Genomic DNA, 15,871 nt, shown 5'->3' on the forward strand with positions numbered 1-15,871 from the left:
CCGAGTTAGGTAGTCGAATGGCTCACACAGCTCATGAGCCACTTATGTTATTTAAAGTTTTAAATGAAACGTCACTATTTCACTTAAAACTTTAAATAAATGGATTAGGCAAAGTCTTTTTTCCCTAATTCCTTTTGCCTTCAACAGTTTAGTCTTTGCTCTTAGCCTTCAACATTTTAAGTCAACTTCTACTTCATTCTTCTGTCTAGGTTATTCTTTTAATCTTTTTGCATCAGTTTTCGGAGTTCTTCTCTTCTTTTAGGCTTTTTCTTTTGGTTTAGGCTCTCTTCTTTCTACATCTTTGCATTCAGCGTTTGAATAGCTATATTTGTCCAATATTTGCATTTGACGACAACGATTTTGGTAATGATGAAACAAAGTATGTTGTTTGTTATTTGTTTAGTTGAATTTGTTATTTGTTTAGTTGAATTTCTTAATTGTTTAATGGAATTTATTGAACATTAATTTTGGAATTAGGGTTTTTAACTCTTTGTTTATTGGCTTGGTAATCTATCATGGTGGTAGGCATGATTTGTTGTTTAATACAATTGTTAAAAAGGAAAAATGGATGTAATAAGAGTGAAAGAAAATGCTCAACTCAAGGTTTTATTTCTGATAAAAGTTTAATTATTTTTTCTACTTGTAAAGTTTTATAGCTTTTTCGAACTTACATAGTAAGGGCAAAATGTGGCAACCTACTGAGATTTGATCTCATAAATCTTATCCATAAGATCAAGGCATTTATTTTTATATATACAAATATGAAATGATTGTTGAATCTCAATTTCACTAGATAATATATATATATATATATATCATTGTATTTGTTCAGTGTGTAATTGATGGAAAAATGAAATGTTGTTAAGAGACTTATGGTTCAAGTTATAACACAATTAATAATGAAACTTTTTTTCTTTATTCTATTTTTTTATGCAAGTGTTTTCCTTTGATATACTTTATAATCAGTAAGAGGGTGTATTAGATTTTGGAGTATTTAGGAACTATTGGATTCGGTCCACCCATGATGGGTTGTCCCGATCCATTAGAGTTATAAGTTAACCCATGATTGGCAATATTACTATATTGCCCTTGGCAGTTATTTTTAATAACTGCCACTCCCTCTTTTATTTAAATGGAATGTAACTTTCATTGGGAGGTAACAGAAGCATTTTTACAGCAAAACAAAAATAGCATTAGAATACTCTTCCAAATCAATTCTCTGGAAGAATTCTTACAGAAACGTAGAGAGATAATAAGCAAATTATGTTGTGGACATTTCCAGGAGTGCATCGAATCACCGAATCATCATCAATTGTCAGATACAGGCAAACCGAGTATGCTTTTTGTGATCCTGAAATTAGTTTGATTTATGCTTACATTGGTATCAGAGCCACTTATATCTGTGCAATTGTGATGCTGATGATATAAACATGATTAGGAAGCATGTTTAGAGATTGAATTACGTGAACAGTAATTTATTTATTAAATAATACGTACGGATGATTTTGCTTATTGATAGATTTGTTGCAATTTTGTGAAACTGATGCTTAGAATCATGTTAGGATGAATCCTGGATATTAGTTTCATGATTAATTAGAAAAAAATTGCATGAAATCGCATGAAATTGGATGAAATTCAGAGGACTATGCATCACCCAAAAACCGTGACATTCATGCTTTTAATTCGCCAAAATCCGGTGACTTCGTCACCTAAACTTTAATGTATCTTCATCATCGTGTCACAGGCTTCCAAAGCCCTATGAAATTGTCACCGGAGGATGGTCGAAAGATGGCCAATTTTGTCGTCAAATAATTAGGGTTCATATTGCATCATGGGTCGCAATCGAGTTGGAAAAACCCAATTGCCTGACCCGAATAGTCAACGAGTTAGTCAAACTTGATGGTCAACGGTTCAATTCGTTTAGTCAATCGGGTCGATCCAACCTGAATCCTGACCCATGGTAACCTGATCAATTGGGGTCAACTTTTGACCGGTCAACGGTCAAATGATTGACCAGTCAACGATCAACACTTTGACTACACGTGAGAGCATGTGAAGACCTGGACCCGATGCATGGCGGCACGTGAGACCTGATCCCAACGCATGATGACACGTGAATTGAGTTGTTCGGCGCATGGAAATGCATGTGACATTATTTTGGCTAGTGGAAGCGCGTGCATGCTTCTATTAATGCTCAGAAGCTTATATTAGCTTAGATTCAGTTCTGTGTGATCTGTTTATGCATGAATTAAACACTTATTGGTGTTATTTTGATCATGGTTTTGAATTATACTTTGCTAAACATGTGAACATGTGTTGTTTATATTGTTATGCATGTATAATTTATTATTGTCCATTTGTTGATCATATATATAGGGTGAACATGTTAACTAAGGACTACTATCTAAACTATAAGAAGAATCCGGAGCATAACTTACACACTCACATTTGGACCATGACTGAAAGAATATTACAATTAAGAGCTGAGGGCATATCCCTTACTCATAATGAAAAGATTTATGGACTATTGATGTCATTGCCTGATAATTGGTCCGATGTAGTCACTAAGATTATCCAAGATGACAAGAAAGTATTGAATTTCTAGGATTATGTGTATGAGTTACAAAAGGCAGAAGAGCGGAATATTGTTATGAATATAAGGAAAACAACAGCTCTTTCTATTTTCCCAAATCAGCGGAGTGCGAGGCATGTTGCCTATCGCAAACAGTGCAAAAACTTTATATTAGATAAAGTTACTCCGAGGATTATTGAAAAAACAGAGGAAGTTTATCATTTCCGGAATTGGTATCGAGTTGAAGATCGGTTGATTGTTAAAATGTCATGTTTTAACAATTATAAACCTCGAATCAAAGAAAGTTCAGATTCTAGTTCAAGTCAAGATTAGTCTTAGTCATTGAATTTCATGTCCATATTTATTTCATGCATATTTGTTTATTTTTTAATTATGATTATGTTAAACTCTCAATGTTGATATAATATATATGTTTTATGGATTATTTGTGGGAATTCTGAGACTGGTAGAATTAAATTATTCTCGTCTGGAATATACATTGACGCGATTGGATTAATTATTAAAATGTGAAACATTTGTGTTATAGACGATGATTGGGAACATAGTGAACTTTCGACTCTATGTCTTATGTGACATATTTTAATCTTTAATGCACAATTGTGACAATAAAATGTGTATATATCTTATTGTTGGTGTTGTGTTGCGTATCTCTATAGTTATATATTGAAATGGCTTCGAAAAACATAATTGCCGATTTGAATAAGGGAGAAAGATTGAATGGAGACAATTATAAAATATGGAGAATGAGAATGCACTATATCCTAGATGAACAGGATGCCTTGGTGAGGTTATGGATGAGCCCCAACTAGGTGAGGGACAAAATCCTAATAATGCCCAGCATAGGCGTAATATGGACGCTTATAATTCCTGGAAAAAAAAAGATTCGACTGCCAAAGGAATACTCATCAGCTCAATAAATGATGATATTGCTTATCAGTATGAGCAATTTAAAACTGCAAATGCTATGTGGGTAGCATTGACAGAAAAGTTTGGAGGAACGACCGTCTCTAAACTGCGGCAGTTGACCATCAAGTTCGACACATATAAAAAAGTTCCCAATAAGCCAATAAAGCAACATTTGAGGGAAATGTCGAACATGATAATTGAGCTGAAGAAAGCTGGGCATGATCTCACTGATGAATAGCAAGTGCAGGCTATTATACGATCTTTTCCTGATAGTTGGGAGCACATGATGATATTGCTCGCCATCTTGAACTGGAAGCTGGGTGCCTAGAGGCTGCTGGACTAAATGCTTAAGCATATGTTGCTGAGTCCAGTTCGAAGAAGTTTTCTGGCTATAAGAGAAAATGGTGAAAATCTGGAAAAGGAAAAGAGATCGTCCAAGGACCTATGAACAAGAACAAACGGTTTAAGCGCAAAAGAGGCAAGAGTTATGGGAAAAGAGATAAGTCTAAACTGACCTGTTGTAACTGTGGTAACAAGGGTCATTTCGCCCGTGAATGCACAGAGCCGAAAAAGGTATTGTCTTATCTTGTCTCAAATTATGAGATTTATGTTTCCAGTACCGTTTTTTTAACTGAATCTCATCCTATGTGGACTGTAGACTCAGGAGCCACAGACCATATAGCTCGTGACAGAGGCATTTTCGTAGAATTTCATCGAATATCGAGAGAAACACGGTGGATATATATAGGTAATAATACCAAAGTTGAAGTGAAAGGAATGGGCACATGCAAATTTGTTTTGCGCGGTGGTCAAACCTTATACCTATATGATGTTTTATATGCTCCAGAAATTCGATGAAATCTGGTCTCTGTAATGGTTCTGTTAAAACTGGGATATTGTTTTATTTTCTCTGAGAACTTGGTTAAGCTTTTTTATAACGATATGTTTTATGGATGTGTATTTATGTCTGAAGGTTTTATGGTGTTGGACACCTTAAATTGTATTAATGATAATACTGTTAGTTTTTCTTTATTTGCAACTCCTAATAGTCTAGATGTGGATGCAAATAAATGACATGCTAGATTAGGGCATATTGGCCAAGAGAGAATGAACAGATTGGCCCGTGAAGGTTTATTAGGACCTGTCACGAAAATAGATTTGCCTATTTGTGAGCATTGTCTAGCGAGAAAAACTACTAGAAAACCTTTTGACAAAGCTATTAGAGTTGAAGTTCCTCTACAACTTGTACACTCAGATATTTGTGGACCTATGAATGTTAGAGCTAGAAAAGAAGCATTCTATTTCATCACTTTCATAGATAATTATTCACGTTTTGGTTATGTCTATTTGATCTCCCATAAGCCAAAAGCAATAGATTGTTTTAGACATTATATGAATGAGGTTGAGAATTAGTTAGACAAAAGAATAAAAGCCTTGAGAACTGATCGAGGTCGTGAATATTTATCTACCGAATTTAAGGAATTATGTAGTGAAAAAGGAATTATGAGGCAATTGACGATTCCTAGAACTCCGCAACAAAATGGTGTAGCGGAGAGACGGAATCGAACATTGTTGGAAATGGTTAAGTCTATAATGGCGCAAGCAAATCTTCCAATTTCGTATTGGGGAGATGTTTTAATGACTGCGACTTATATACTTAACCGTGTGCCTACTAAGTCAGTAATTTCTATACCTTATGAGTTATGGACAGGTAGGAAACCTGAATTAAATATGATGCGCCCTTGGGGGTCTGCTGCATATATCCATGACACATTCCATAAATTCAGAAAATTGGGTCCAAGAGGTAAAAAATGTATCTTCATAAGATACTCTGAGCACTCCAAAGGGTACGTGTTCATAGGAGAGGACTTTGATGGAAGAGTGACTGAAATAGAATCTCGAGATGTGATGTTCATAGAAAATGAATTTCCTGAAAATGGTGATGTCGATAAAAGTCTTCATCTGTATGAAACGGAAGAGGAATATGGAGAAGGTTCGTCTCAGCGACCATTAGTTGTGTCACAAGAGACGATGTCTCTACTAGATAGTGGGAGCAATGAGGTTATGCTCTAACCTATTTCGGATAGTGGGAGAGAAGATCCTCAATTGCGAAGGAGCGAACGTTCTCAAATCCCCAAGAGACGTTTTGAAATTGAAAATAAAGTTTTCATAACTGCTCCTCCGAAAGACGATGAGCCTAAAAATATCAAAGAAGCTCTATCATCCCTTAATAAGGAAAAGTGGCAAGAAGCATCAGAGGAAGAAATGAAATCCATGGAACTTAACCAAGTTTGGAGTCTAGTGGACATACCGTCGGATTGAAAACCCATTGGGAATAAATAGATTCTCAAAATTAAACGAAAAGTTGATGGCTCAATAGATAGATACAAAGCTCGTCTAGTGGCAAAAGGCTATACTCAACAAGAAGGTATAGATTATGAAGAAACTTTTTCGCTCGTTGTGAGATTTACTTCAATCCGTGTCATTCTAGCTATAGTTGCACACTTAGATCTAGAATTGTATCAGATGGATGTCAAAACAACTTTTCTTAATGGAGAGCTTGACGAAGAAATCTACATGGATCAGCCTATAAGTTTCGTGGTAAAAGGCCAAGAGCGTAAAGTATGCAAGCTCCAAAAATCTATATATGGCCTAAAACAATCATCAAGACAATGGTACTTAAAATTTTATAAGGTAATATTGTCTTATAATTTTAAGATGTTAGAACAAGATCATTGTGTTTATGTGAAAAGATCTGATGACAAATTTGTAATTCTATCTCTTTATATGGATGATGTGCTGATAGTTGGGAGTGATTTGGAATATGTGATGATCATTAAAAATTGGTTATCTGCAAATTTTGACATGAAGCATATGGGTGAAGCAGATTATATTTTAGGTATAAAAATAAAAAGGGATCGTTCAAAGAGACTTTTGGCTCTGTCACAAGAGCGTTATATCCAAAAGATTCTAAAACGATTCAATATGGGAAACTGCAAGCCCGTAGATAATCCTGTGTCAAAAGGTGATTCATTGAGCCAAGACTTGTGTCCAAAGACTCAAAACGAAAGAAATGAAATGTCTCTAGTACCTTATTCAAATACGATTGGAAGTCTTATATACGCGATGATGTGTACTCGTCTTGATATATGCCTCGCTATTGGATTGGTTAGTCGATATCAATCGAATCTAGGAAGGGAACACTGAAAGGCTGTAAAGAGGATATTGAGATATCTGAAAGGCACTGTGGATTATTGTTTATGCTACCAAGGAAAGGATTTACGTATCGTTGGCTATTCGGATGCTGACTGGGGTGGTGACTTGGACCAACGTAAATCAACTTCAGGTTATGCTTTCTTACTCTAAAATGGCGTTATATCTTAGAGCAGTAAGATACAAACGTGCATAGCCTTATCCACAATAGAAGTAGAATTTGTAGCATGTTCTGCTGCTGTGCAAGAAGCTGTTTGGTTGAAAAGATTTTTTGAGAATTTTGGTGTAATGAATGCATCAGTTGATCCTATAGTTATGCATTGTGATAATCAAGCTGCGATAGCTTTCACAAAGGATCCCAAATTCCATAACAAAACCAAACATATCGACACCAGATATAACTTTGTCAGAGATATCATTTTGAAGAAGGAAGTGATCGTACAATATATTTCTACACATAACATGATTGCTGATCCTCTAACTAAACCGATCTCAAGAGATGTATATCTTGCACATGTTAAGTCCCTTGGCTTGCGTAGAATATGATAGATGACTTGTTGAGTATATATTGTACTTGTAACACAACGTTAGAGCATCAAAGAGTTTGAATTTATTTTATGTGTTTGAATTCATGGTGTTTATGGATATACACATTGTTTATTTTTGAAATCTCAACAAGATAATAATATCACACAAGTTTGATTAGCTCTCTCACACGAGCAATCGCCTTTGACGCTGAAGAGAGCGTGCAAAGATGAGACATATTTCTTGAGGTTGATGCGGCTTGAAGAACGCACTTAAAAAATGAGAATTATTTAAGAAATGAATTATTTGATATGTCGCCTTGATGATTAATCAAGATGAGGTCATGACTTGATAGATTTGAAAATGACCGATTTGGATTCCCCATGTCCAAATAACTTGTGAATGTTAGATGTGAGTTTTTAATAGATAGAGACACCTGCAAGATTGGAGAGATGATTAAGAACTCAGGTTAGGCGCTGAATGCAGCGACTGAACTAAGATCTATACAATATTGGTAATGACATTTTGAAAAGATACACATTGTAGCATATGATTCATACCATGTGTGCATGAATAAAACGACCGCTTGAAGTAGTGGAAGGATGAATCTCTGCTCTTTCACTGTGTGAGACTTTATGAGGATTACCTTATGATGGTACCCTTTGACTCTTTACTGTTATTTGATGTTTATTCTTAATGTTGCTATCTTAGCTTGGAACCTATGACTATGAATGATTCAGTCTATGGAACATGACTAGAAAAGCAGTTAAGTTTAAATTGAGAATTCCGAGTAGATGAGGAAGACTTATATATTACGTGTGTTCATTGGCCGGCCGGTCATGTCAATCATACAGGAGATTGGACTTGATCATGGATACATAGGAATATAACACAATAATAAATGAGGGATTAAAGGGAGCTAGTGTTATCGAGTAAGTCTAGGGTGTTGCGAGACTAACACTTTATTTTATTTTGGGTGGAAGCGACTATGTTATTCCTAACATATGCATAGTAAATTAGCTCCCAAGTGCAGGTTGCTCGCAAGGTCGCACGACACATTTGCTAGTATGAATTGCTCTGTTCTGTAAGATTTTTGTAGAAGAGTATTGTGATTCGAATCACCCATCATGTGTGAGTGGGAGATATTGGATCTGGTCCACCCATGATGGGTTGACCAGATCCATTAGGGTTATAAGTTAACCCATGATTGGCGATATTACTATATTGCCCTTGGCAGTTATTTTTAATAACTGTCACTCCCTCTTTTATTTAAATGGAATGTAACTTCCATTGGGCGGGTAACAGAAGCATTTTTACAGCAAAACAGAAATAGCATTAGAATACTCTTCCAAATCAATTCTCTGGAAGAATTCTTGCAGAAACGTAGAGAGATAATAAGCAAATTGTGTTGTGGACATTTCCAAGAGTGCATCGAATCACCGAATCATCATCAGTTGTCAGATACAGGCAAACCGGGTATGCTTTCTGTGATCTTGAAATTAGTTTGATTTAAGCTTACAGGAACATAATAGTTGGAGAACCAGTTCTTGTTTTTATTTAATGGCTCACTTTATTGTGGAGAGTGACATACATGAATTTATCATTTATTAAAGATTATGTATCATTTTTGCTTTTTGTTTTGAATGAATCTTCTTGCTTATTATGGAGAGTGTTATTTTCTTGTTCTTTTTTACTTATAATGTTTAATATTGTTTGATTCTTAATTATGGAGTAACTTGTGATTTACTAAAGTTCAATTGGTTAAATGCAGGTTATTGCAAAGAAGGGCAAATATGAATTGCATCTAAAGTTGAAGTGGCGAGTTGAACAAGTGAAGTTCTAAATTGAACTAACAAAGAACATTGATGGAAGTATTAATACATACTCTTGTGATATGTGTGGCTATTGCCTTTTTATATAGTGTTATGTGTACCTTTTAAGATATACCATTTTCCTTTATTTTTGTTCTTTATATAGTGTTATATGTGTACCTTTTGGGCTTATTACTTACATATTCCATGTTTAGGATGATGATGAATTCCATAATTTTTTGTTCTTTTTTAGATATTTAATGAATCTTAATTTAAACAATGGTATTTATGTAGTTCCATATTATTAGATGAATTAATTTAGTTTAAATTATTGAAAAGAAGGTTAGAAGCAAAAAGATGTTGTACAAGCTCGTCAAGCTTGGCTCGGGATTAGGCTTGTTGAGCCTAGCCAAGTCAAGCTCTCAAGCAGCTCAGTTCATGAGCGAGCTTAAGTCGAGCAATAATTTTACAGCCTCAACAAGCTCGAGCCTTTTAACATTAACTAAGTTGAGTTTGAGTTTGGCTCGAATCTAACCCTATATAAGCATAAAGAAATTAAATCAAACTCAGAGGTGTGGATTGCTTGTTCACAATCCTAGTATTCAAGGATGAGAAAGAGACCACGAATGGACTGTGATTGCTCAAGAAGGTTGAAAGGGCCAATTTAACTACGCCTTAACCAAGTGTATAGCCATGCATGACGCATGCTGATTGTGTAACTTGGGTAAGAGGTTCCAACCGTTTACATGCATGGTATCGATTGACACCATGTAAAAAGGCATGTGTCGATCGTGTGTGACCTTTAAGCCAACTAACACATGTTGATTTTAAAAAGCCATGCACTAGTGGTATTCCAACCGTGCACAGACTCTTCCCATATATATATTTAAGCTTGCTTTTGTAAAAGTGAGACAATATAGATAGAGTGAAAACCTAGCCACCACTCTTCTTGTTTCTTTTCTTATTGTGCACACTATGAGTCCAATCAAGAGCCCTAACAGCTACTTTGCCTAGATTTCCTCTTTCGTGTTCATTCTTTGCATGGATAGCAAGGTGTCGTCTCATGAAGGTTGGATAACATACTTTCTCTAGCCACATGAAGGTTAAAGGAGTCATCAACGCAGATATAAAATCTAAAACATCCTATGTATGTTTTGCATGCTTCATGAAATTTATGTCTAAAATGGATATCCTAGCTAGGGTTTTTCAAGATTGTTTTATTTTCAAAATTTTAAATTCTGCTACTCTAATAGTTGTCGGTGCCCTGAAAACCCTACAATATAGTAGGTAGAAGTGGTAAGGCATAGGCTAAAGTTGGTGATTTCACTAGTTAAAGTTACAAGAAAGTTAAAAGTAACTTATAGTTTCCTTAGCTTTCAACACTTCTTATACTAGCAATACTATGATGTTGTTGGTCAAATTTCAAATCTTCTCAAGTAGACTCATAATCAATGATTAGCGGAATTGTAGTCTAGCGGTATGCAATATATATTACTTACCAGATGGACTCGGTTAAAGTCTTGAACAAAATTGTTGTATGGTGGTATGTTGCATATTATTTGCAATTGTGTGAATTTCAACAATTGCAATATTCTATAGGATAACATTCGTATGCAGGTCTGATCAAATTGACTTGAAGTGATTTGTCTAGTTCAACTATTGGTCAGTTTGGTTTAATTACTAATATGAGTTTAAATTTGAAACCAAACATGAACTAACCATTGGGTTTTGGTTGAACCAGTATAATCAGTCGATCCGAATATTATTATCTTATTTGAATATATAACAAAATCTATGAACTCTTGCACGCTTTATGAAATTTCTTTTTTAAAAAATCACTGATAATAGTAAGTTTTATTTATGAATATTGATATCTAATGTGGATAAATTGTTAACTTAATCGCTATAATATAATTGTTTTGATATTTCTGAATGGACTAAAGTATGTGAAATCGATAAAACAAATATGCACATAAACATTAAAGAGAAAAACGACATTTTATTCTAGTTCAATTAAAATTGAATTACGTTTAATAAAATTAATATTATTTTAATATCTTCTCCATTATTATATATAGTATAAGAGAATAATATGTTATATGTTAAGTTGCAAACCTTCGTACTAATATTATTGAAGAAGTGGATGCCAATTCCAACACTTCAGTCAAATTTGATCAATAAAACTATCAATTTCTTTGTTAGAATTTTTCTTCTCTTTCCAGCCGGCCAGAGGTATATAGTAGCTTTCAACAAGTGCCGTAACCCAAAAGTTACGTCGACTAAAACTTTTAGAGAAATTTGTGATTGCTTAACACAATTTTATTCCCCCAATCCCTTGTTTTCCTTGGCTTTCTTCTCAGGTTCACAACTACAATTAATGGAAAGTCAGTCAATATAACTGAACCCGTAAACTTCACTCACAAGGCGACCGAGAATTATAAACCATAAATAGCTTGCTCTCTGATTGCATTTGCACACATTAAATATTAGCTCGCTCAAAATGGCTCTTACTCTTACAAAATTATGCCTTCCAAGCTTTGTTCTAGTGGGAATAATCCTTTCCTCAGCAATTCTTCCCACTACTAGTTTTGATGTGGGTAGTGTGGTGACTTCTGACTTCTTTGATGGGATCAAGAATAAAGCCGCACCAGATTGTGTAGGGCAAAGCTTTTACACAAGAGATGAGTTTCTGAATGCTGTTACTCAATTTAACGATTTCGCTCAAGCTGGTTCGGATGATGATTCTAAGCGTGAGATTGCTGCATTCTTTGCACATGTTTCTCATGAAACTGGAAGTAAGTTGTTTTTAGCGTCATTTCATATATGTATACAGGGGCAAGCTTCATGAAAATCCGGATTTTTTTTTGCAGGTATGTGCAAAATAGAAGAGGATGACAAGTCAAATAGCTACTGTGATGATATTAACTACCCAGCCTATCCATGCGTTTCTGGCAAGTTGTACTACGGGCGTGGGCCGCTGCAGCTCACCTGGAACTACAACTACGGGGAATGCGGAAAAGTAGTCGGATTCGATGGACTCCAGGCGCCAGAAACAGTGTCCCAGGACCCTAGTGTAAGCTTCAAGTGTTCCTTGTGGTTCTGGATGACCAATGTCCACTCAGTGGTAAACCAAGGTTTTGGGGAAACAATTCGGAAGATTAATTCTGGGGAATGTGATGGCGGAAACCCTGCTCAGGTTCAGAGTCGTGTTGGGTATTACCAGGATTATTGCAGCAAATTTGGTGTTGATTCTGGCCAGAATCTCTACTGTTAGACTCCTTGCACCACTTGATTTACTAGTATATATGGAGAATAAAAAGAGTTGTTTCATGAATAAAAGGAGTACCCCTATAACCTGCTGAAGGTTTCATGTATCTGAGACTACATTAATGCTTATTTATATGTTCGGAGTCTTGGGACCTCGTTTTACCTTATATATATTTGAATAATACAACTATGTATTCAAATCAACCTTATGAACTTTTTTATACAAATTGAGGTAACAATATATAATTGGATAATGCTAGTAAAATTTGTTTGTATATGTAAAATCATGCATATTGAAAAAAAAAATAAGACTATATGTACAAACAAATTTTATTAATTTATACATACAAATTGATATGACAATATTCAAATAACATGAGATTATTATTATTTTTTTTGAAATTTTTTTAGGGATCATAATTATTTGGAGGGGTTAATTTATGTAATTTTAAGTTACATACCCATTAAAACTTGTCGGGTTTTCTGACCAGATCCAGAGCATGGCCCAGGGCCCCGGGTTCTGATTTTCCAGTCCAGTCCAGCCCAAGACCCACCTAGTTGCTCTTTATATAATACTCTGGCCATGTTCTTTTTATATCCCAAAACAAAACACTAATTCAGGTTAAGCAGTAGGCCGAATTTGGCTCAAATCAGGACAAATACTAAGTCAAAGCAAGTTAGTTGAACCCTATTAACAGTAATTACAAATAGACTGTAAAGTATTATTATAATCACAACTGTAAACAAAATTCTATGGTTAACGAAACTCCATTGACTCAAACTCTAATTTGTTTATAAAAATAAGTTTAATTTTTAAGCTTGATTTTAATTTGTTTAATTTGAACTCTAAGTTTTACACGTTGGTATTAAATCCAACCAATTTGTGATTGACAAATTAAGGCATAGCTTTATTTATGGTTAAAAGACTTGACAAGGTTGAGAAAAGTTATGCTTAATGAAAAATAATGTATAATGCAAAAATAACGCTTTTCTTCTTTGAAAGAGAGGATTAAAAACGAGGGCAACCAGTTTGAAGCAAAAATTATTTTTGCTTTGGATCCTTTTTCAACAGAAAATGTTAACGAATTATTTTTTCACTCGCTCATCAAAATTATGAAAGAATATTCGTTAAATGTATCAAGAAATCCTTTCTGTTAATTCTTGCCAATAATATTATTTTTAAAATCACCTTTTTTACACGCAAGCCGTCCATAGTAGCTGCCCAAAGGGCAGAAGAAATTAAAACTACTGCTTTTTTTTTTTTTAATGTTTTAATGAGGAATCTCATTTGGTAATGTTCCACCAAGAAGTTGATAATCTAAGGGTGGATAGGAACTAAGCCTGAATATTCTCTTATTTGAGTTCAGTTTAAATGAGTTTAGCTCGAATTTATTTAGCTAACATTAAGTATGATTTGAGTTCAATTTAAACAAATAATTATTAAGTTTGATTCGATTCGAATTAATAATTTAAATTCATAACTCAGTTTGACTCAAACTTGCAGTTTAAATTACTGGTTTGGATTTGTGACTCGAATTGGTGGCTCATTGACAAAACGATATTATTTTACCCAAATAATAAATAAAACCACCAATTCAAATCGAACTGAACTATGAATTTGAACCATCAAATCAAACTATAAATTCAAATTAAACGAAACCAAGAATTTGAATTGAACTGAGTAATAAATTTGAACTATCTATTTGAGTCAAACTAAGTCAAATATCTTCTAACTAGAGTTTAACTTATTTGAAAAATTCAAATTGAGTTGAACCAAAATTTTGAATTAAACAAATTGAGCTAAGTTGAACCAAGTTAAGCCAACACGGTTTGAATCCAACCCTATGATAAACCCTAGGGATATGGTTTTAAGACATAGATCAAATTGGTCAGTTTAACTGGTCTAACTAGGATGAGAAGCAATGAACATTCTTAGTAACAGTCTAATGACTTGGTCATTTTCAATTAGGAAAGCTACGTTGGATCATGAGGGAATCACTGGTTTAACCGTGGTTCCCTGAACATTGTACAGGATTTTGGGAGTGAGTCACCAGAAGTGAGAATGCGTAGAGGTGATCGAAAATTATGGGACCAGCATGGGATGGAGCTATGAGAGATAGGAATGGTGCGTGGATGATTGGAAGTGAGGAGATCAATACAACAAGAGCTTTCGGAGAAGGGATTAGTGCAAGATACGGAATTGGAAAATGAGAAGATTGAAACTAGGAGGAGTTGAAAATGACAATGAAAACAACAATATCATCCTTAGGTATATATCAATTTAACTCTTGAGTAAAACAAAAGAAATAAAATCACCTAAAACAATTCATGACCACTATCATCCAGTTTGACCATTAGTTGACCTAAACCGGCCCATCCACTAAGGAGATTAGTTCAACATTCCATTACCGAAATCTCCCACTTTAATGCTAGTAGAAGGATCTAGCATGTGCACTAAGGTACTTTAAGGAATGCAGAGTTGAAACTACATCCTTTGATCCACACTTGAGATTTCGTGCCTTGACCAAATGTTCTACCCGTCAAGTCAACCGAAGGAGGCTTGACTAAGTTTCATACAACAACAGTGTCATACTTGAGCCATCTTTTTCAAAGAATCAAACTTGTATACGTATATGGTTTATTATAGCTAAGAGACAATCCCTGAATCACCTCACCGTTTAAACATTTAGATAGCATCCAAACTATCTGCCAAAAGACAGAAGAAAATAAAACTAGCTAGTATTAGCCGACGAAGACTTGACTCAAAATTCATGCAACAATGGTGTCATATTTGAGCCACGTCTTTGTTGGAGAGCTAAGAGACAATTCTCGACTCTGATCTCACCTCTTAAACGTTTTGATCGAATGGCTGTCTAAGAAAGAAAAAAATCCACGTGTTTATTTCAAGGTCATAGCAAAATTTTTGACGCATTTTCAAAGTTGTATATGGATAAGGTTAGAGTTTTAAATACAATTTTAATGTCATCTTTGAAAGAGGAAATTCAGGTGTTTATACCAAAGATGCATTGAACTAAGTGTTCTAATAGATTATATCTTAGTATATACCCTCAAGTTCATACAATTATAGAATATTTATCTTGTTATTTGAAGAAATCTTGAGGCTCATAATTTACTTCACTAGAAAAAGTAATTCATTCATAGTTTGATCATCGTCTGTTTAGTATTACGGGTTGAAAAATAAAACATATTTTAGGATGTAATGAAACTCAATATATTATGGTGAGTATATCATATTGTACGTTCGTATAGATAATTTTATTCATGTAGATTAATAAACTCTTTTAGAGAAACAATAATGTATTTTTTTAATATCATGGTCATTTTTAAATACTTATGGTTTGAAATGGATTATTACAAGTATTCGAATAATACTGTATATTATAAGTTTAATACTTGTATTCTTAACATATATATATATATATATATATATATATATATATATATATATATATATATATATATATATATATATATATATATATAGTTGGAGTAATTATGTGATTCATGAGATATATTAATGGAATAATTTATTTGG

At 34.2% G+C, this 15,871-nt stretch overlaps 1 protein-coding gene across 2 annotated transcripts; it reads left to right on the forward strand.

Annotated features, from left to right (window-relative positions):
* Nucleotides 1-11,404: 11,404 nt before the first annotated feature.
* LOC123194459 (chitinase 4-like) lies at nt 11,405-12,519 on the forward strand. Of its 2 annotated transcripts, none has more exons than XM_044607660.1 (2): nt 11,405-11,798; nt 11,919-12,519. In XM_044607660.1, exons 1-2 carry the CDS (start codon nt 11,549-11,551, stop codon nt 12,320-12,322), a joined length of 654 nt encoding a protein of 217 aa, XP_044463595.1. In that variant the 5' UTR covers nt 11,405-11,548; the 3' UTR covers nt 12,323-12,519. The 2 variants fall into 2 exon arrangements, with proteins under 2 accessions (XP_044463595.1, XP_044463594.1); XM_044607659.1 differs by having other exon boundaries at nt 11,478-11,843.
* Nucleotides 12,520-15,871: the final 3,352 nt, after the last annotated feature.

The sequence above is a fragment of the Mangifera indica genome, chromosome 13 (genome assembly GCF_011075055.1).
Source record: "Mangifera indica cultivar Alphonso chromosome 13, CATAS_Mindica_2.1, whole genome shotgun sequence".
In the NCBI taxonomy this organism is placed as follows: Eukaryota; Viridiplantae; Streptophyta; class Magnoliopsida; order Sapindales; family Anacardiaceae; genus Mangifera; species Mangifera indica.